At 42.4% G+C, this 24,176-nt stretch overlaps 1 protein-coding gene across 1 annotated transcript in view; it reads left to right on the top strand.

The window, feature by feature from the left end:
• The window catches only part of shisa9a (shisa family member 9a), a 43,649-nt gene that overhangs the window by 1,069 nt on the left and 18,404 nt on the right, over positions 1–24,176 (top strand). Inside the window, exon 2 of the mRNA XM_054599408.1 lies at positions 754–860. Coding sequence (XP_054455383.1) covers positions 754–860 — 107 coding nt within the window. The remainder of the gene's footprint in view (positions 1–753; positions 861–24,176) is intronic.

Below are 24,176 nucleotides of genomic sequence, written 5' to 3'. Positions count from 1 at the left end.
CTGTCTCTCTCTCTGTCTCTCTCTCTCTCTCTCTCTCTCTCTCTCTCTGTCTCTCTCTCATTTTCTCCCTCTGCCTGCTTCTCTCAGTGCGCTTGTTTACAAAGAGACTTGCGGTAGTAGCCTACGCGCGCACAGATCTGGAGCGCGCATTGGTCTCGTTCATTTGCCTCATCTGCCCCTGTGCACATCAGAAGTATACAATAGGAATCAATTATAGAATAATGCATCAGGCATATTATGTCTCTCGCTCAGGCTGTGGTTTCATGGCAACCAGAGCATCTCATGACATCCTCTTGTATTCAGAGTCTTTATGTGGGGGGTGTGGGGGTGTGGGGTGGGGGAGAAAAAGTGAGATGCTGCATGCTCTCTCCACTCCAGTCCATCGTCCGCTGTTCTCTAGAATAACATTACGTGAGCTACTCTTCTCTTCTCTCATCAGGCGGGGGCGGTTTTCTCTCACTAGAGTAAAGGCGGCATCGTATGATTGTAGATAAATGAAAACACTTGTATTCACCTTCATGGTGTAATTCAATAGGTAGGAGTGTATGTGCTGCAAAAAAGGACAAATGACACAATATTCCTTCCCATTCATCAGTGGGATCACATTTGTCAGTTGGCTGCAAATTTCATAAAAAGATTATTGTACAGCAGTGCAGCCCAACTGAATAATTGAATTAGCCATGTTATGCACAGTTCCTCATGTCTGCTACCCTCATCCATCACCGCCTTCTCTGTCTCTCTCCTGTCTGACAGGGCCGTCGCCAACGTGCTGCAGGGCGGGTGTCCAGGTGAGCAGTATCGCGGGGAGGAGGCCCTTGGGATGCATTCCCAGCACTACGTTTCCAGGGCCACAAACCTCCGTGAGTGATGTTATTTGTTTTTGAAAGCTCTTTAATGGGTTTTGTGAACTGTGTGTGTAACGTAGAGCGGCGTATAGAGGTGTGGGTCAGGAGTGTGTGTGTGTGTGTGTGTGTGTGTGTGTCAGCAGAAAAAGCTGTTTCCAGGTTGGTGTCAGAGGCCCTCATAAAATCATCTGGAGTGATGTAATGATGCAAGAGTCTCTCAAGCCAGCTGGGCTCAACTGATTTAAAACCACACTCGTATCTCACACTGAATGGTGCGCACTCAGAAAATCCTCAAATATACAGTATACACACATCCCCGCAGGCATGTTCCTATTTTCTTTCAAATGACAGCATTGGGTTTTGTTTTAATCTCTCGCCGGCCAGATACCAATCCATTTCATAACGCGCTACAAAGAGAATATCTGCCTGCCTTTTTCTGCAGCTTTTCAAATCCAACCGTTATTCACTGTTTTATTTTGGTTCATGCCCACATGATATAATGAGAGAGAGAGAAAAAGGGAAGTGGGAGTGTGTGTGAGTCGGTGAGGAAGTAAGTGGTGGTGATGGTAGTGTGTTTAGTGTGTAGGGGGGATTGGGGGGTGGGGAGTTTGAAGGGTGGCGGTAGAATACAGAGCGTATGAATGCCATCTATTTCTGTTGCGTCCCGTGGGTTGCTACAGTACCGAGCTTCTTTGTGTTTTAACCCCGAAGATCAAACAGATGAATCCACACAAAAACACACACACACAAACACACACACACACGCTCAAATATGTACAGACCCGAGCATACAGTACATATGCATCATAAACACTTGGAATTAAGTCAGCACACAGCATTAAGATCTTCTCAAAGTTGCATCATATTTCTTGTGCCAAAACAAAAAAGCAGATCCGAGATGAATTTGTTTGAGATAAATAGCGACTGTACCGTTAGAGGACTGTCTTTCTGCGCAATCCCATCTGACTGCTGGTCAAATCTCAGTCGAAATTGGCAAATCAGCAACGACATGCATCAATTCCATTTCACCAAGTAATTTACTGTGTGTTGAGTGTGAAAGTCTTAGATTTAGGAAAAGTGGAAAGATGCGCCAGTTGGATGAGATCATTTCTGCAAGTTTCCATTAAAAATGGAGTGGCATCAAGAATTTTGTTCATATTTGGCACTTAGGTTGGGAGAAGAACGATTTCCTTTTCAACATGCAAGATTAAAACGTGTTTTCTTTTATGCCAAATTTGCCTCTTAAAAGGTACACTTCCTAATTTTGTAAAGGCACCTCATCTCTTTTTTTGTGTTTCCTGTGGGAAGTCTTCACACAGTTGAGTTTAAATAAAAACAAGCCCGCAGGAAATTCTGGGATTTCTGTAGAGAGGAAGACAGGATGTGGTCATGTAAGGAAGTGGTGGGGAGTGTTGAGTAACTACTTCTATTTACGAGGAATGAGATACATATGTAGTCCTACAGCAGCTCCCCAGGCTAACGACAAGGTGACATAACCCTACTCAGCATGAAGCACTACGCCCACAGACACCATCAACATCATGACGAGAGCACATCTCATGGAAAAGGTTGCATTCATTGAAATGGTTTGGTATCGGGGGGGCACCGCCATGAAAAGAGATGAATAACCCTTTCAGTAGGGGTTGGGTTCCACTGGAGTCTTTTTTTGTTGTTGTTGTTTTTTTTCCTTCTTCACTGTGCGAGGGATGAGATAGCGTGCCGGCCTTTCAGCTGAGTATCCAGGACAAACACTGCTGTGAAATAGCGATTACTATTTGCAAACCTGGAACCTGCTCCCCTGGACCGTTTAGTCCTCAGGGGTTGTGGATAATCATGTGGAATGTTATTAACCTCCGTGATCCGGCGGGATCTCCTCCCCTACAGCCACCTGATCGGTTTACAGGTCCCTCCGCAGGCCGAGGAGGACGATTCAGAGGGGAGAGGAATTAGATATGGATTTGCTGGATATGACCGTGTTATTCTTGTTTTAGGTGATTAACGGAAGATAAATAGACTGAAAAGGGCAAGACGATTTTTCACTGAGAGAGCCGCTGTGAATGCGGGGCACAGACGGAGAAAGGGAAAGGGAAGAAGAGAGGCAAATGTAAAGACGAGTGCTTGGGGTTCAAAGGGCCCCTTCGTATGTGCGCACAAAGGGAGTTTGTCCAGATATAATGAAGGATTGTGCAGGAAAATCTGTTTCTGGTACTAAATACATATTGATTATAGCTTATGGCTAGATTGTCCTATTATACAAATCAATGACTCTGGTCAGGCAAGTCCCAGCTGCTTATATAAGAGGAAACCAAATCAGTCACAGAATGCTGTTTGTCAGTAAAATAACTGATGACCACAGCCGCTTTATCGTTTGTATGGTTTCCCCCTCAAGCACTTAAATCAATACATTTGCCGACAGAGGTAGAGAAAATCAAGCAGACCCCTATTCCGAATACGCCCTTCTCTGAGTCTTGAACATTCGTAATCATTATCATTCGTACCAAAAAAATGAGAAAGTAACAATTAGTAATACCAAAAACCCGAGACTTTTTTTCCCATTATGTTGGGGGACCCTATGTATATCCAGGATGGGCGCTCCGGCAAATGTTTGCATATTAAGAACGGACACTTTGGTTGCTAGGCAAACCAGAACCATACAGAACCACCGATCCCCCAGATGGAACCGGCTAGCAACACTTTCATGTCTCCTCCAAACCCAGAGACTTTCTTTTGAATCCTCCAAAAAAATCCCACGTCTGTTCACTCCCAGCATCAAACAGCTGAAGAGACAAAGAAGGGATGGTTAAGGGAGGAAGAGGGGAGAGAGGTGGAATGGGAGGGTAAAGGCGCAATGTGAGGAGTCAAGAGATCTCAGCGCCCGGAGTGATGGTTGCAATTTCTGAAACTCTGAAGGACGGAGGGTTTGTCTCTGTATCTGTCTGCAAAGCTGTGCTACTGTTTGGATTGATGCTACATTAAAACGTCTGACAACATCTTGAGCAGAGCACTAAGTTCAGGGTGACTTTCGCTACAGTTTCTGGCACCAGTGAGTCTCTTAAGTGTTATTGACAAGCAGCATAAGCTAATCTCTCTGTTGCTACACACACTGTATAATCTAATAAAGTAGTTAGTGGTGAAACAGTATTTATGGTTGTGAATTACTACGCTGAACAATTCCTCCAGACCAATATTTTACTTCTTAGTCCTGTAATTGTCATTTGAGGTATCACACTAAAGAGCTTTAGGTGAGCCAAACCCACCCACACAGCTACACACACACACACACACACACACACACACACACACACACACACACACACACACACACACACACACACACGAACAGACACACAGTACTCTACATTCACAACTCAATTCACCATTTGCAGGCTTAATTACCTCCCCAGCAGTTATAATCTTTCCCTAAACATTCTGAGATGGGAAGGATGAAATTTTAATAGGTAATTGCTTTTAAGATTGCACAGGCACGAGGAAAGTCCCTGTCTGCAAAATACTTCAGCCTTGTGACTGTGTGTACAAGTGTGTGTGTGTGTGTGTGTGTGTGTGTGTGTGTGTGTGTGTGTGTGTGTGTGTGTGTGTGTGTGTGTGTGTGTGTGTGTGTATGAGTGAAGGTGTATGCGTGTGCCCTGTGCAGGCCTGTCAAAGGAGCTGTGCATATCCTCCGTTAAAAGTAGGTGACTGTGTGACCTTGTCTTCCCAGCTGTCATCTGAGCCCTGAGTGTGTCACATCTGATTGCAGAGTGTCAGAGCGGAAAGAGGAGCGCCGGCGAGTGAACCCACACACCGCTGTGCAGGCCGTAGAAAAAGGGAGGCCGCGAGAGAGAAAATGACAGGGCTGGAGGTAGTTATCTGGGAGGCGTCACTCGGGCAACAGCTACATCCACATCAGCGACAGTTTCTGCTATATCTACAGCTAGTTTTCGTTGATTCCGACCATTCAGGAAAATGTTTATTTCATTCCACTTTCTAACTGATTTGCTTTTGTTCACACTGCCTATTACGAAAGAAATCACACAGATGCTCTTGTAACACATTTTCTGGTCAATTTCATACATACACTTAAAGGCATAGTGCTATTCACTTTTCAGGTAGATGGTTAGCATAGCTTAGCGTATAGCAAGGAAGCCGGGGCTTTTGCGGCGTAAAAAAAGTTGTGGTTATGTGCTGAACTTTTTCTGCTGGGTGTAACCCACACACATAGCCCCCTATAAAACCACAGTTTGTCATGTTTACAGCTCTTTTATTGTCTGGATTAAATAAACAGGATGAACGACATCTTACTTAGCGAGGATAGCTGTTTCCCCCCTGCTAAACTAAGCTAATCGTCTCCTAGCTCTAGCTTCATATTTAGCATGCAGACATGAGAGTGGTATCAATTTTTTTCACCTAAGTCTTGACAAGAAAGCAAAAAAATGTTTCCCAAAAATGCAAACTTTACCTTAAAGTGCGTGTCTGTAAATGGCCAATACATTTGTTACTGGAGTCTTTGTGTGATGGAATACAGCTTGCTGCCATTTTGACAGTTGATACCCCAAAAAATCCTATTTTGGCAACAAGGTAAAGACTTCAGGTAGCGCAAGCAAGCAAGCCACAAACACCCCGAATGAGAGTTTTCATCTGAGAATCCTGTCTTTCAAGACAAACATGCCCCAAAAGAAGCTTTGCTGTAGGTTTTAATATGTTGTTGATATGGACTGTAACTTTCAAAATTGCCACCAATCACATTAGAAAAGAGAAGTTAGCTCTTCCATTAGAGGAATACATGCTTAACTAATAGACAATAAGATGTCGGTTCACATATTGTAACTTTAGCCCCACATAATATACTTGCCTGCACTCTGTGGCACAATTCACCATTTAGTTTGCCTGACTAGCTTGTCAGTCCTGACAAATAATCTTGGTGCAGTTATTTGGTGCCACACAGCTATTGTTCCGACAATAAAATTACACTAAAGGTGCAAATCAGGCTACAGTGAGCAACAAGGAAAAAAGTCAGTAAGTCACAGGCTCCGATCCTCAGAAAGTGCAGAAGTGTCTCGTCCTCCTCTCAAGAGCCTCGTTCCTGCACGCTCTCTCTGCCTAATTATTTTAATGCGAGGCCCCCTCAGCCGCCCAGGGACCCCATTAGATTCCTGTTTATTAGGGCTCTGTGGCCACACAGCTGGCAGGCATCGACCATCGACCGACATCCACTCAGGCCAGGGAGGTGTCAGTGTAGCATGGGGAGGGAGGGAGGGAGAGCAGGCCTGGAGGACTGTAACGGAGAACGGAGTCAAAAAACGATTTCTGAAAAATGGGAAGAGAAAAATACCCCCTAGCTGCATCACGCTCCTGGTACTGAGCATTCTTTATGGAAGGTAATGTAAATTGGAACAAGCACTCATTTTGTGGACATTTAAAGAAATCAAAAGAGGTTTTTTTGACGGGCAGAGAGAGCGCCCTAATGCGTTGCAGCCCGTCTAATTTTTTTGTCCTTAGTGTTTTGCATCACCCGGCGTGTAATTTGCCATCTTGTCATTGCGGTGTTGTAATAAAAGAAGCAATAGGGATAGGGGAATATCTTAACATCTAATCAGCCAAACCCCACCTCCTCCTCCCCCCCACCTTCCTCACGAATATTAATCACTTCATTTACTCCCAGGAAGTCACATCTTGCATTTGACAGGTAATTACGTCTGAGACTGTGTGTGTGTGTGCACGCTCGAGTCTATGTTCACCAACGTGCTCATCATACATGCCTGCGTATGCTCATAACCTGTGGTGTGCTTCGGTGAAACCCTGAGTGGGATGAGCAGCCTTCCATCCATCTATCGTCATCTGTTTCAGACTCATTTACATTTGGCTATGTGTAATGATAGAGCACTCGCAGGCAGTCATGGGATAAGCAGACAGACTTCCCATCTGTATGTTTGAACAGGTGGTTATCACCACTGGTTTCTAATTAACTGCTACACTGACTCTCCTTAATCGACTGTTCAAATGAATGAGTCAAGCCTTATGCAAATATTAGGATTACTTTCTGTATGAATATGAATTCACACAAAAATGAATTATTAAGGAAGATAAATGTAGACACAGTCTTTAAGTCAAGGGTTTTGTTTGGGATACTTGCTTTTTTTAAATTTCAAGAGGCCCTTGGATGGAAGCGTGCATCCTCTGTCATTGCAGGAGGGGAGTTTATTGAGGAAACACTTATGTCCCTTTAAGCAGAAACAAGCTCTGTGTCCGTCAGACATACATTGAAGCGAGCTGAATCGAAGCATTGTTAATCTATTTAGGCTCCCTAACATGTAGCTGTGTTACGCTGTGTGGAATCCTCTGTAATCTGCTGCTATTATGACACACTCTTACTGTTCCTCTTATACCGTTTCTAGGAAATAATCTTCTGTAGTGCTGACAGTATTAGTATCTACATTCCTGTCACTTCCCAACAGTGTTCTGATGGTATTCACAGTGGGAACTATCCTCTCATGGGGCGTGCTAGTGATTCCAATCCCAACTAGGGGTGCTTGCACCCCGGGGGCTACCTTTGCAGTTGATGGGAAGTACGTGGAAAGAGTGTGTAGTAGTTTAACACATTACAGAAAAATAGAAGTTATAATTTCATTTAAAACTCTACCATTTATATCCATAAGCTAACGCTCATACAGCCTTCTGTAGCTGATATATATAGCTTATTAGTAACAAATGGATACACTGTTTAAATGGTTATCTAAAAGAAATGTTACCTAAAAGTAACAGATTGTGATATAGCTGAAAGTAAATGGTTTAAAATTGGCAGCTAAAAGTAACGGATGAACAGCTTTAATAGTTATCTTAAACTAATCGATAAATGGTGGAAATGTTAAACAGTTCAGATATATAACAAATAATGGATACAGTTTATAGTTTAAATTGTTGGCAAAAATTAGGGCTGCAACCAACGACTGTATTGATAATCAATTAATTATCAATTATTTCTTTGGCCAATTGATTTTTAATCAAACTTATTACCAAAAATTACCCCAAAAATATATAATCAATTAGTTGTTGCAGAGCTAGCTTAGATTAATGGGTGGATGGTTTAAACGTAGCTTATGTCACAAGTAGAACTAAACCATTCTAAATACTGAAAGTTCAATTTTATGAAGAGAAACATTGTAAAATGTTAACTTCTATATAGTCAATAGCATCCAGTTTAAAATCAGTTTGGGTCAAAGAAGGGCTACTTGAGTTCATTCTACCGGGCTGAAGTACAGCACATGTCATTACACCTACGGTATTATAGGAGCGAAGCTGTATGTTGGCCAGTCACATCTCCATGTGTGTGCATTTTGAAAGTCTTGGCTTTGAAAGAGAACAGTCTGTTTTGGTTGAATTGGCCAAAGCAACAGATCCCTTCCCATGTCCCTAAGGTGCTGAGGCCTCTTTATCCTCCTTATGCACATACACACACACACACACACACACACACACACACACACACACACACACACACACACACACACACACACACACACACACACACACACACACACACACACATATATATGGACACCCAAAGGCACTCACACGTGTACAACCTCCATATAGACACACACTTGTATTCTCCAGGGCTGTGTTTCACACGGCCTGGGGGCAGGCAGCAGATTTGCTTGTTCACAGGCAGGGAAAGCTCATGCTAGGGCCACATTTGTGAAACCCCCCCCCACACACACACACACCCGTCCCCATGTGCCATCCATGCCACCCCTCCCAACACACATCACCAACTCCACTTCTTTCTCTCTCTTTTGGCCCGCGGGCTTCAGTATGGCCTGGCTTGCTCGCCACCGTGCCCCGAGGAGGTAGGGACACATTGGCAGCCGTCCCCGCCCGCTCACCCTCCCATCCTCGCACATACATATGGACACACACAAACACTGGAACACACAAGCTCATGGACAAGCTTACAGCCCCCCACCCCCCCAATCCTGCTGGGCACTGGCCCATGGATAGGGGACATGTGGCTGGGCGAAATGCGTCACGATGCCCGGCTCACGCTCTGACAGATCTGGTGCCTGTCTGCCTGCCTGCAAATCACCAGCCTGGAACGACTCACGAAAAACAGAGAAGGAGTTTTGTTTTCCACCCTTCTGAGTGCAGCATTTGCCCTGTTCTAAGCTCCAGTCGGCTTCTGGCCACTGGTGCATTTTCTCTTGGCATTCCATGCCTCGTATAGCTGTAGTTGGTTACAGAATGTGATTTTATTCAAACTCCTGGTGCTGTTTTGGTTACGTATTCTAGATGACATTCTCACCATTATCCCCCAGAGAGAAGCAGAGGTGTGTTTGTGTCTTGAAGGCGCCGATAAACATGTTCAGATTCCTACATAGAATATATTTCGTGCTGTGACATTGGGAGTGAGTATACAATTGAACAACAAATCTCCTTCCTTGGAGGATTTAAAGCAGGAGATCAACTGTGGTTTTTTGTTCTGTTTCAGGAGCTTTTCCTTCAGCAAAGGTCATGTTGTTTTTATTTATTTTGTCCACATATAACCTGACACTGATAGTGAAAGCTTCACACAGCTAGAAACACCTCAGTGTCTAGGACAACACACTCAGTGAAAACATCATCAGTGTGACTTTCAAGTCTGGCTTCGAAATCTTTTAAAGGTGTTATCTACCTGTCCTCTGTATTGTAAGTATGTTACAAATACAAGTCCAAACCCTTTCCTGCCAAAAAACACAATCTGGATGGGTGGTTAATCTTATTGACTCAATATGAGAATTTGAATTGCATTCTTGCCCTTTCATTGGCAACTGTGTTCAGTCTCATGCATATATGCAAATGCTCCGTTTCAGTATCTATTCATCAGATCACAGGAAGCAGCATGCCACTGTGTCTGTGCACAAAGCAACTTAATGAGCTTCAAATTCCCAACGGGCTTTACGTTATTGGAAATTAGAGAGCACATTAATTTAGGTGGGTGCCCAATAAAGTATTATATTCAGAACTCTGCCTGTGATGATGCAGCTTTTATGCAGCTGTATTATTGTATGTAGAGCGCCTGCATGCAGATTCAATGCTTCTACCCGCAGACTATAATTATACAACTCTGAACGACTTTGCAAACATGATAAACATCTCCAATCACACAAGAAAGGTTCTTCTTTCACTTTAAAGGGATGGCAATTGCAGGGATTGCTGCAGCAAGTAGAGGAATAGTAATTCTAGAGAAGCATAAGAGACAGGCATCCAGTGGGAGAAGTACCTTTAGATGTCACTGTCAACCTCACCAGCAGGCAGCGATTGAATCAGCCCCCCTCAGGAATCCTGGGAAATGGAAGCAGAGTGGATCTGAGAGCGCCTTTTTTCCCCCTACTATTCTGATATACGGAGCCTGCCGGAGAGTAGTCGTACATGCCAAGTCTGAAAGATAGGGACTGAGTAGAGAAATAAAGTGAGGGAACAGAAAAACGATACGGGTAGAGTGCAAGTGGGGGACCGGAGATGAGAGGAGAGAGATTGTGGGAAAAGAAAAGCGCAGCCTACGGAGGGGCGGCTGAGAGTGTCTTAGCGAAAGATGGAGTGAGGAGATCTATACTGAGACCATCAATCCTTCAGGCCTCTCCTGATATAAAAGTGGGAGGACACAGAGAAGATGGGATTCGGACGGAGCTCTCCGTTGCGTTTCGCCTTTGAACTCACAATGGCTACATTCCACTGTTGGGGCTTTGCAGGGTTCGGTGCTTTGACATTAAATCATTCCTAAATTGGTCAAAAGCGCCTCTGTTTGCAAAGTCCCCATTTTCTGTAGTATCGGAGAGTCTTTTTTTTCACGTCAAGTATGTACAAACAGTATTGACGTGAATACGGCAGGTCTATCAGTCTTGCATAGTTTACACGTCGAAGATGTGAGTCATTGATTTGTTGTTGTTGCTGTGAGACAATGAGAAGGCGGTTGATGGGAGGATGTGAACAATGGGGTTTGTAGTGTGTACAGGACAGTGTATGTTCGCACGAATGTGTGTGAGTTGTGTATATGTACAGGTAATTGGTACGAACATGCTTGCAAGAAATGTGGAAACCGTAAATGGACTTACATTCAGATAGCACCTCCCTAATTTTCAGACCACTCAAAGCGCTGTAAACTTCTTGCCAACATTCCCCCATTCACACATACCTTTATACAGTGATGGCAGAGGCTGACATACAAGGTTCTCCCTATTCATCAGGATCCTCTGCAAGGACAGTTTTCTCTCACATATCAAATTTGTGTTTCTGCCGGCTTGTTTATAGGGTATTTCTGTTCTATTACTCCAGAGGTCTTGTTTGTATAGCCTTGTCTTTTATTCTTTATGGTAATAATAACATTATACTTACCAAGCTAACTGACCTGGGAATAAGGCAATAGAATAAAGATCAGGATTCAAACTAACTCCCTGGTTGACGTAACTTATTTGAAAGAAAAAAACAAAGGTGCCCCAGATCCATACAACCGTCTCAGCAGGTTTTGACTACGTAGTTTGTTAGTGACAAGTCAGTATGAGTACTTAAAAGGTGTGCTGGTAACATTCTCTCGAACAATGCACAAAGGAAATGGAGGAGGTACTCAAAGCAAAGGAAATGGAGGAGGTACTCAAAGCTGTAAAAAAACAAAAACATCAATGCCTAATTACAAATCGGGATAAACAGCCGTAGGAACACCTCAGAAAACAAAAAACTAACAATTACATTGTTTAAGAAAATGTTTTGCTCTTTTTGTGAAGTTTAATCTGCATTGGCATTCTAAAGACAAAGTTTGATTGGCGTTTTTACAATGCAACTATTGTGTCATGTTGAGTTCTTGTAATGTCCAATCTTCAAAAACAGTAGACTATAAAGATAACTCCCATAGTACATACTGTGTACAGTTCGGTTGTTCGGAGAGTCCGGTTTCTGCCCATCCCGTTATGCATGTCCACGTGCATGCTTGCATTCAAGAGTTTGTAAATGCATTTGTGTGTGTTTTTGTACAGTAGGTAGGCCTAAGTGTGGCATTCTGCTTGTATGGCCTTGAGAACAAACATTTCACTTAGCTGCTCCTCACGTTGTTTCAACATCATATTGAATTCCATCTTCCATCTACCAGTCATTTAGTCCAGCTGTATGTTTGTATTCAAACGTAGGCCACTTCCACTTTGCCCTTTTCATACTTCTTTGTCATCGTTTCCTCCTCTCTGATTGTGTAACATTGTTTCTCCAGGCTCTACTCCAAGATTAACAGTTTGAAGCTATAAATGATGTATAATTCATTCCACGCAGCCATGCCTGCACAACAGATTGGATAAATGTATGACTGCCTCCCCTGACCCACTACATGTATCTCCAGGTTCCTTGCTAAATTGTAATGCATCCCACACAGTTGTTTTATGTTGTGAAAACAAGCTACATTACTCTCTTGTTGGTAAAATATTGAGTCGAGCTAAAGTCTCTGTGCAGCCCTGTCTAGTAAAGGAATTCAAAGTGTACGCTTTATTCAGTTGAATAGCTTGATAAGCTACATACAGCATTAGCATTTAACAACAATGTATCTTTGTTAAATTAAATGTGATACCTTCATATAACTTTTGTAAAAACTATTGTAAAAACCTAAAATATTGATGGTCGCAGACCAAAAATGAGACGCTGATTTTGTCAAAATTCAAGGATCCATTGTTAAAAAAAAATCACTATGAATTTCAAGTGGTAAATCTCCCTCTGCTGCAGCACATGTCATGTCATTGGCACTGTTTCCAATCAATTTAAATGCTTTCTCAAATCTTTCCGGTTCTCTTTGAAAGAATTAACTCTTGGACGTTCACTTTGTCTACAATTTGTCAATGCTATAAAAGCTCATGTGTTGTAAAGCAACAGTATAGCGCAATATATGCCGCCGAGGTGATCATCTGTTTGTTTATGATGTGTTTGCATTAATTGTTAATTAATGCTTAACTGCATCACCTCCAATAGCCAATTTTAGGAAATAGCACAGTTTGCAGCTTTCATACATGCACAGTGTTTGTAAAGAGGATTATCATCATTATCCTCAGAAACACATGTTTACAGTACACATCTGCAACCTGCCAGACATGTAGCAATATCAGTTCTGGGAAGAAAATCAAACACATTCTGAAGTACCCTTAGCTGGATCCTTCACTTCAGCTGCAGCAACCCTGGAGTGAAGGTTTTCATATCAAGTGGTTGACTTCTGATTAAATTTGCAACACATCTAAAAATTTCATTGAATACTATTGGTTTGAATCAAATCAAAATCAAAATACAGTCATGAAGCTGCAGCGCAAGCTCTCCTTTGCCAGCCACCACTCCGGCCAGAACCACCATTACCATCCCCAGCATTAGCCGGGCCCTGAATTATTTATTGTTTTCTGATTGCTAACTGACATCTCAGGTTTCTCCATCGGAATGTCTACACTCCTACTCTGTCTGCCCATCTGTGGTTGATGGTACTCCAAGTCCGCTTTATCCACGAGCGCGGCCAACGCTTCGGCATTTGTTTATAGCGATGCTTATTTATTTTTTCCGGGATGATTTGCTAACAGCAGGCACAGGGCACACAGGTTGTTGGAGGTAATGAGCATGGAAGAGAGAAAGGAAGGAGGAAACAAGAGAGGAAAGGGAGAATTGGAGAGTGATGCTAGCTAAACCGTGTTTTTATGGAGGATAATTTTCTTCCCAGAAGGCAGTGATTGGCATTAATTACCTAACAGGTGCTAACAGCGATGAATCTCATAATTAACCAGTTTAGATTTAGTTCATTTGGGAAGACATGAGTATGAGGCAGCAGGTTGCTAAAGTGTGTGTGAGCATGTGTTTGGTGTGTGTGTGTGTGTGTGTGTGTGTGTGTGTGTGTGTGTGTGTGTGTGTGTGTGTGTGTGTGAGTGTGTGCATGCAAAGGAGAAAAATTAAGAGAGAGAGAAAGATTATGTCACAGTGATACTATGTATGTACAGTAAGTGTGCGCACAAATGTGTATGTTTCTGAAAAAAATGTAGCTGTGATTCTCGAGAGTAAAAAAAAATGTTAGTCTGAATGACCTCTCTTCTGTTCTGGACAAGAAGTTTTCAGCTATCGGAGCTCAGACTTACTTGACTAAAATATGTGTATGAGTCATTTTTGCCATACTTTGCAAAAATGCTTGTCAGATGAAGCCTAATGTATAACAGTATTGCATAGCATTTAACCTTAAGAAGATGAAATCATGTGAAATCATCATTTGGATCATTTGGGCATGGGTTATATATTAGATGTTGGTTATACCATTTAGAAATGGACGTTTTCACATTATCCCAAAGCGCTGAAATTGGTTGATATCTGACATTTTTTAGTGCTCAGATCTGAGATGAACGTTGGTTTGTATGTGATTTGCCTGGTTTTGACCTGTCTTGTTTTCCAGGATTCTTGACATTCTCCTTTCACCCCTTTGATTCACACACAAGCTGATCTGTGATTTGTAGTTTTGCTCCATTTTCTGTAGATTATTGACCAATCCCAAAACAACAATCAATTTGGATTATGGTCGAATCAGCAGGCAAATCACTGCAACAATCTTGCTTTACTTTAAACTATTACAAAATTCTGTTTCACCAACTGATTTAATTGCTGTGACTAACACTAACTGTTCAAAAAATGCTGGTCATGTGACATATGACTTGTAAGAATGTACCATCTGTGTCAAGGCAGAGATTTCTCCTTATAAACCTCCCTGCATGTAGCTGGTAGTAGCGTTTGTCCCCTCCAGGCTTCTCGCTCTGGGCTCTGGGTTACTTTTTTGTGGGCTACTGGCAGTGAAGGCAGAGCCCAGCAGGGTGTGGGGGTCCTCCATATGGGGATTTCCTTATGTTATGACCCACTTTTTTAACCCCATGCTGTCACAAAGAAGTCATATCATCTCGCCTGCCTGCCCGTTCTGCATCATTTGTTAAGCAGAAGGGTGGGGAGGTCTTTGCCCGCTCACACTGGTTCCCTCACACTCCCTGTTGCCAAGACACGGAATGGCGTAGGAGAAGTGCCGACAGTTACACTGGCACTCTGCGGGACCGTAGAGACAGAGCCCCTAAGTCACTTCCTGCAATGGAGGGGAAAACAATTCATTGCTCTCCGTTGACTTTGTATTGCGTGAAGGTGCCTCCTCATCACCCTTGTCTGCTAGCAAACAACAGAAAAATGCCTGTGTTGTGCGACACCAAAAGACTGAGGATACAGGAAATAAGATGTGGAAGAATAGGAAAACTGTGGGATTCTGACTTTTTGTATGCCTAATGTTATATGTGAAGAAAGCATTTTGTCCAAATGCCAGTTTTAGGCTAACTATATATCTAAGTTAAGCTAAAAACAGTACGCAACCTATATTATAGTAGAATGGGGATACATCAGAAAGCTAGGCAGTTAGCTATTATGTTAACAAGTGCCTTAGCCAACTACAGTTACTTGCTTACACATAGCTAACATTAGCTTGCTAACATCTACTGAACCTTGTCCCATCCCATCATCCTTTTGGTTATCAACAGCACCCCTGGTAGACAAAGGGTGCTAAAATAATCTCTTGACATGCTGAATACCTTAGTTTAAAGCTAGCTACAGGCATTTTGTTAGTGTTTCACCTTCTGGTGGGCCTCGTTTTTTCAGAGTATGATGCTTGACTATGACACATGAATGCTACCACATACCAACAAGGGCACATGTACTAAACAAATGCATTTATAAGGAAAGCAGCTGCAAAATGCATAGGTGGAAACTGGGTGCAAACACCCATGTGAGAATGTGCAACCACATGTGCCCTCATACAGTTCATCTACTCACATGCATCAGTATATGCTACCATTTCTGTTGTTCTTTGTGCAATTCTATTATCCACTGACACGGACACACTAACACAAAACAGAATGGTGCATACTCACACACTGTACACTTTGCACCCTGCCAGTGCTTGTGTTTTCCTGCTAACAAATGGAGTGAGGCAGCCGGTCTTTCTTCAGTAACCTACTTTTTCCCCTACCCTCTCCCTTTTTTTTTATCCACTTGCATCCCTAACACTCCGAGGGAGTATGGATGTCTCGCTTGAGTCAACTCCTGCAGCGCGGGCCATCAATAAGCGCCACGTTTAGTTTATATTGCTAATAATAGAATGTCACAGAGGCATCTTTTGTGGATGAAAAGACAGTTCCTCCGGTAGAGTGTGGGATTCACTCGCGAGGCTAATCTGTCGCTTTAAGTGCGGAGATCCCTCGGGGCCACTCCGAGGTTCCTGAAAGATTATTCGTCTCCCCTAAAATTTTACATCTTTCATGACCTGGGGGAAAGCGGGGGGAAGGATATCGGATGCCCTCCTGTCTATGTGTTTGAATGCAGAATGCAGGGAAAGTGCGCTGGCCTGCTCCCTCTGCAGAGAGAAATATAAATACTCAGGATCCTTCTGACAACAGATGGACTGAGGGAGCAGGGGATTGAGAGAGAGGAGGATGCACAGATAGAAAGAGAAGCAGGATAAACAGGTACACAAATAACAACCGGATAAGAGTATGTTGCTTACCATGTGCTGATATCAGACAGGCATATGGCAGTGACGCAAAGGCAGAGACAGAGGAGAGATTACCCTGAACACCAAGCCTCTCAATCTGGCCCCTCGGTAGCCTTTCTCCACATAAATAAACCCATGTCACACCTGCAAGTAGAAAAGCGCAGATCTATGTCAGGTGTGCCTGAAACAACCACTGCTGTAATGTTTGATTGAATGAATATAAACCACAACTATCTAAACCCCAATCTTGACCGCAAACAGACGCTTTTTTCAGTCACACGTCTCATTCAAAAGATCGCTCTTATTTTCGCTCTCACTGGTTTAACTGCATCCTGAAGCATTTATTTACGCTTCAAGTCTATTTTTTCCGACAATATGTGTGTAAACGCGAAGTTGATGCCCAATTAAAAAGCAATCCATATATATATTCATGTACATTTTGCAAGCTAAGCAAGGTAGAGTGTGCTGCTCTCTGGCTCTGTTAAGGAAATATTCTTACACCTATTCTTCTTATTATACCGTAAATTCAATTTTCTCTCTTTCACCGAACTAAGGCTAGCTTAACTGACTTGTTAATTCATTGTAAAACCCACTTTGTTTAAACTTGACAAAAACAAAAAACCTCATCAAAACCATATTGGTTAGTTATTCCACTGTTACAACAATCACCAACTTTGGCTTGGTCGAAATAACCCTTTAATAAATGATGTTTTTCGCCAGTGCCTATATCTCTGGGATTGGTTCAGTTTGTCATTTGCTCAGCGATAATTATACTGCTGGCTAAGAGTAGTGAGGAGTCAGCAGTCGATGATAGTATAAAACAGTCAATTATATACTTTTTCAAAAAGTGTGAATCACAAGAAAGACAACCCTTCCTTGAGCATACAGTCATAAATGAGCACAAAAAGTATTTGGCTGATTAGTTTGGTTCAACGGTATTCAAGATTAGCCATGGACAGACAAACAAAAACAGTTGCATAACCGAAAACATAATCTCCTGGCTGAGATAATAATAAAGCACCTCATTGCATTCAATTACAGCAAATTGCACTTTCATAGCTCAGTCAGGAGTATGCACAAACAAACACTCCAGCTGGGAGAACAAAGAGAGAGGAAAGGATTGTGTTTAGAATGTTGTTCTTGAGGAAACTTCTAAATGTAATGAAGTTCTGAGTCTGCAAGCTAAAAACAAATTACGTCCATAGATGATGATAAAGCATGTTATCGACCTGTTGCGCTTCGAGCTAATTCTAGTATATGTATACAAGGGCTAATTTGTTCTGCGGATCTATCGACATACACCATGAAACCCTTGTTCTCGAAACAAACAAAACGAAGTTAATTGCAGTCTACGATTGATTGGATTGTTCTGATGCTCTGTGAACTGCGCGCAGCTGAGGCCGTTACTGCTCGCGTTTAACTCCTGGATTTGACTGAATTATTGTCGTACATTTCTCATCCCTGACTGGCTGGCTGGCTAGCTGGCTGGCTGCTGAGGGATGAGCATGGGAAATCTGCCTATGGCCCTGTCTTGTCTTCGCAGGCCAAAAAAGCCCCTCACAGCTGTGCTCCAACACTTAAACCTGCCAGGGATTCAGCCCAAGGGCCAGGTGCAGCAGACTAAAGCTTTTAAACATAAAGCTTCTCTTTAGTGGAGCCAAAGAAGCAGACTGTGGGTCAAAGACTGCAGGGGAATAAAGTCTGACGTTACGTTTAATTAAACATTATCAGCTATCGGAATCCTGCCTTCAGCACGTCTGCTTTGTTGTAATAGCGGCTGCTGGATTATACCAGTTTGACCTCTATTACAAATCAGATACCGTCATTAACAATTGCTGGTGTAAAAAAAAAATATTAAGTATAAAAAAATATGTAACATCAGCATGCTCTGATACTCACAATGACTGCTAACATGCTGATGTTTAGCAGGTACAATGTTTGGTATAATAGCACCATTCACAATCTTAGTTTAGCGTGTTAGCACGTTAACATTTTGTAATAAGCAATAAACACAAAGTACAACAGAGGGAATTGCAGTCGCGTTGCCGATTTTTGGTCATAACCAAAATATTGTGTGCTGCAGGCATGATGTACTTCTTCATGCCAACCCGCAAGTTGGCATAACATTGGTGTCTTTGAAAAAAAAGCCAATTGGAATTGCCAGAAGTTAAAATGCAAAAAAGTTAGGCTATGAACAAAAGTACACCACGGACGCATGTCTTCATGTGGCGTAAAGATGGAGTATTGTTCGCCGTGATGAAATTTTGTAGTCTCATTTAGCCACCTGTTAGCAACCACGTAAAAGCTTAAAAAGTGCAAAAATGCTAACTCATATCTGGGTTTGAGGACTCATTCCTGCAGCACTCTATTGGACAAAGTAACAATTTGACCTGATGATGTGACTGGATAAAAAAATGTCACTAGTAGCAAGATATCAAATTTCAGTACAAGCCACCTAAAAGTTGGGAAAAGTCAGGGGATCGCCATAGTATTATGGGTTCATCATCTGGGAACCATGACTGATTGATAAGATATTTTAGTGTGAGCCAACTTACCGCTCAAACAAGAACATTTATTTTACGCATTTTAATGGCCTTTTACAAAAACGAAAATCATAGCTGCCGCTTAATATTGTATGCCCCTCAGTTTAAATCACATATGTTCTGCTTTACTTTCGTCATCCTACATACCATACCCACCTGACAGGCTCTCAGAAGCAACCATTGGAAAGCAGTGTCCTGCCTGTCTCCCTCTCTGGTGGTATCTGGGACGGCCCTGCTGACATGCTGTCAGAGGTGTCAGCCCCCCGTGGAGACACACATCATTATCATCACGATCTCCCACTGCTTCCCTCCCTCTGTATGTCTGTCTCGCTTTGTCTGAGGAAGCATGTTGCCCTCAGTTGATGGAACGGCAGCCCCACTGCTGACTCATAACACTGAGTGATGAGGGGAAACAGTATAGCCCAGTAAGTCAAGGTGGCACTGCAGTGGAGGCATCTTGCCAACCAGACAGCTCGGGAACACTCAAACGAGCTCTTGAAAACAGACACTTGGAAGAACGTAAAAAAAGTTAGACAAACATAAAAGACACTTTGTTCCTTTTTTTCTGGCAGACATTCCTGATCATCCCATGACTTCAAAATGGTGAAAAAAATTCTGCGAGAGAGACTGAAGATCATTGAGAAAAACAATAGGCCCAGATGTTATTGCGGATGCTCTGTTGCCTTGAGTGGCGCTTCATTATCATGATGAATAAGGGCTCCTCTTTGTCAATCAGAGAAAATAGAAGAAATCTGACTTCTGATATTTTGAAATACAAAACAGGGACATTCACTGACACCTTATTGGGGTCAGGTGGGGTAGTGGAGAACCACATGGTCGAAATGAAAATAATTTGGTGAGGGGGAGATTGCCTTAAGGGTTAAATCTGAACTCCTGACACTCTTTGAAGGGATAAACCAGTCCAACTTTTTCTCAGGGTATCAGTACCGATCAGCTATCAGAGCTGTCTTTTTCCCTGACTTCAAAGTCTGCATGCCTCAGTCCATGAAACTCTTTGGGATCATCTTAATGTAAATTAACATGTGGCAAGATATGGCTGTGGCATCAAAAACTAACTTAACAGTCCATCTTGACTAAATGAATGTAACTGATAGTGAACACACTTTGTTTTATAATGACACAGACAAAGAAACTGTATTTAGTGTGAATGGGTCACATCAGGGCCGATACCTGATCCTCTCAATAAAGTCAGTATCAGGTGATAGCGGATCCAACGAATCAAATCCGTGCATCACGAATTGCTTGAGCTGTCCAATGTCACAAAATCTGTAAATTAGATCTTACTAGGGACCTGATATGCCAGATTGGTATTTGGGCCGGATTCTTACCATATTAAGCGGATCGGGCTTTGGCCAGGTCCGAATAATCCACGTTAAATACACAGTAAATTTATCAAAAAAGTTCCACTTTGTGCAGTACACAGATTTTCAATTTAGGAAAAAACAAGGAATAGTATTGAATTGGGAACTGGTATCCGCAAATAGTTCTGGTAACTGGTGAGAAATAAAGTCATCAATTAATCCCTTGATGATTATTGTCATTACAGCATCACAGTTATAGTAATAGTAAATATTACTGTTGGTTGTCTGTCATGCTGCTTATCTATTAATTAAAGCTTATTCAACAGTCATACTCTGCACAATGAGAGATGAGGCCAAAGTAGTAAGATTCCTTGTTGATATTAAATTGCAGTTATTAGACATCATTTAGCAGCCTTTCCATTCAAAACAACTTTTTGCACCTTCTGTTTTCTACCCGCCGGTTCTCCCACACATCTGTCAGCACTCTGCAGCGCGGAGAATTTATGGTTTTAAGCGTCTGATAAACAGGTCTTGTTATCCGGAGGTGTTATTTGGCGTTTTGTTTGCTTGAACGACCTTCACGTGTGAGTTGTTTCTATCGACTCGTGCAGTTTGGATGCCACAAGGTAGATTATTTTTCCCGTTTAAATATGAGCGTGAAGTCAGCTGCAATGACACATTATGATGCCGTTATAAATGGATGACCCCATCTGGTACGGTTTAGGGGTTGGATACAGATAATAATCTAACGTAACTGTATAAAGTATGCGTCAGAGGCAGAAGGAAAGGAAAATTATGGAATATGTTTAAAGGAAGAAGCTCAAGAGACAGTAATGGTCATTATCAGCATTGCTTTAACACATAAGGTATTTTTGTTTTGTTTCCATACGGCTTACTTTTAAACCCCAAGTCCCTTGAACATAGATATTTCTAGTTTTAACAGGTCTTTATAGATATCAGAGTGATATCTTACTATTGATTCAGTCACTAGCTTTAACAATGTCCTGTGAGACTCCAGTCAACGCATTGGACAAGGCATGAAGGAAATGGTTGTTGAATCCTGTTGCAAATGGTCCTCTGTGAATAGGAGAGAGAGAAAAAAAGAGGAACAATAGAAATCGATTGCACTTCAAAATGAGGAAGGTATGACGGAAGGCTCTAATCATAGTCAGGTTGCAACGGAAGGCATTGTGTTTTCAAAGGCTCAGGGAGGAACAATTAAGGGTAGATAAGCTATTCTCTCTGCTATCGTTTCCTGCCGCCATTTCCCATGACAGAATTTTCAAGTTATGTTTCCCTGCATCACACACTCCTGTCTCTTTAATGGTCAGCACTCATGAGAATTGCTCAGAGATATGTGATCGCTTTTTTAATGGAGTTGGCTGCACATATTTCCCTTCAGCCAATTTCTCTGCATCTCTGAAGCATTTCACGATACACTTTCCTGCCGTGCCCCCCCCCCCCCAGCTCCCTCGCACTATCTCTTCCTAAATGGTACTGTGCTGATGCGCTAATGAGCGAAGACAAAGCTAGCAGCATATGGTGATGATAATGAGATGAACAATGTTTGGAAAACAGGGCCATATATAAGGCTGAAGATCTGACACATTGCTTTGGAGAAGACAGATGGTGTTGTGCACTGAGTGCCATACAGCAGCCTTAAGGCTAAGCTACATGATATATGTCATTAATGGATGTTAATGGATGTGTGAACTGGATGTTACTTAACACTATTAACTATATAAAAGTGGATATTTATACAGTATTTCTTTCATACGACTGAACAACTAAATGTTTATGACTTAGACAGGTTTGAATTCATACTACTAGTGGCAGAAGCTAGACGTTTAAACCATTAAGCCTATTCATAACTTTTTGTTAACCATTTCAACCAATTATCCATTACCTTTAGCTAACTATTTCAACCAATGATAGCCTACATTAAGTTGAGCTAAACATTTTAACCAATTATCCCTAACTTTCAGTTAACCATTTTAACCACTTATCCATTATTTCTAGCTTACCATGTATCCACTGTAGCTATTTCAACTCCTTATCCATTACTTTTTAGCTAACTATCTCAACCATTTACTTTCAGCTATTTCACCATTTATACAAAAGTTATCCTATTCAACTGTTTGTTCATTACTTTTAGCTTACTGTTTCGACTTCTCTGCTCGCTTGCTAACTAATTTTCGTAATTTAGTGTTGCAACTTTTGGTGTTCAGGTGTAATATTTAAACTAATCTTTCCACCTACCCTCTGGCAACTGCAGAATTACCCCCTGATGTACAGCTACCTGTCATTGGGAATCATCCTTCTAAAGTAGGCCACTCAGTGACTTTTGAAGCACCTCTAAAAGCTGTATGCAGTTTGGCTCTCTCCTAAAGTTGGCTTTCTTTCAGGCAGTGAGGTTCGGCGTCAAATAGTTACTAACTGTCAGCTCTTTGGCCCTTACACTTCAAACTTGCCCCCCCACTGCTGACAGTGCCAGCAGGTAGCAGGACCCACAGAGCCACAGACATTTGTTCTGTTCTCGCTGTCTGTCTCTTTTTAATTCCAGGAAACTTTCTCATTACATATATAAATAAATAAAGGATCGGACGATTTTTCTCTGCCATGCCCGCCAGTCATGTAGGCGTGACCTGTTCACCTAAGAACCCAAACAAGCCTTTCTTTCTCTCAAGCCTCCACATGAACTCCCTCACCTTAACGCCCACCATACAAAGGGGATTTTACACCCGAAATTCATGCAAGCTCAGCGGTCTCACAGCGAGGCCTTTGCTCACTCTGTGATCCTCGTTGTGCCCCGTGCTGCAGGAGAGAGATATGGGTTGGAGAGGGATGAGGTCAAGACAGATGCCCTGCTTCTTATGTGCTGTAAACAGACAGGGGGGGCAAATAAAGAGGAAGCTCTCGACTCCCGCCTCACACAGTCTCACACATAACTTGCTTACCATTTTCAGTGTGACTAAATATGCATATGCAGAGAAACAGACAAGACCCCACACACTCCTACTCATGGGATGTGTGCACGCCGTCACATGAGGGTGAGTGATTTGGACCAGTCAAGAGCTCTCAGAGTTACATTACAAATACAGACAGCTTCACACATTAGAGAATGCCCGTTTGTGGTCACAGGATGCGTTTCTCAGGCACCAGCTAATATGACTGAGATGTTTACTGCTGCTCCGAGTTCCACAAAACACTACAGGCAGCAGCTTTGGACAACTGCACACGTCTCATCTTTCATTCTGAGGCGGTATTTACACAGGTTTCCATTGTCGGCGAAGACTTTTGTGTCAACATCTTTCCACCGTCAAAATGCTTTCTCTCGCTTATACCCAAGGATGACTCATAAAAATGCCTTTTTTATTACCAAACTAGAGCAAGTCTTTCAATAAAACATGCATGCTTTTTTTTGACAATGCCTGACAAAGTTGTCGTGGATGTGACCTAGAACGAGTTTAGAGGAGTCGAGCAGACACGTGCAGAATAAGTGGAGGGAGATGAGCAGACAGACCGACGGAGCAGCAGGCAGCATAACATAGGTTGCATAACAATGACTTTTTCAGTACAGTACAGCAGGCCCGCCTGTTGATATGTGGGCGCGGGTGACTGCGGGACAATGCGAACTCGCCGCTTGCTGCCGAGCAAATACTACACGAGAGAACACTGTTGCCATGACAAGAGGAAAGAGAGAGATGGAGAGGGTTGAGTAATGACAGAGAGGCATTTTTTACAGCTAAAGAAAAGAAGAGGGTTTATCCATTTGCGGAGGGATGAGAAAGAGGGAATAATAGATGAGTCAGCTGCTTACAATTTTTTTGCGGCGAATCAAACAAGCAGGGAAATCACACTGTACAGCTAATCTAGATGGAGTCGGTCCAAGCATGAGATGGAAGCACTCCTACATACATGTGCT

Source organism: Anoplopoma fimbria, chromosome 5, assembly GCF_027596085.1.
Source record: "Anoplopoma fimbria isolate UVic2021 breed Golden Eagle Sablefish chromosome 5, Afim_UVic_2022, whole genome shotgun sequence".
Lineage (NCBI taxonomy): Eukaryota > Metazoa > Chordata > Actinopteri > Perciformes > Anoplopomatidae > Anoplopoma > Anoplopoma fimbria.
Note: the sequence above shows the minus strand (reverse complement) of the source record. Positions and strands in the feature narration are given on the sequence as shown.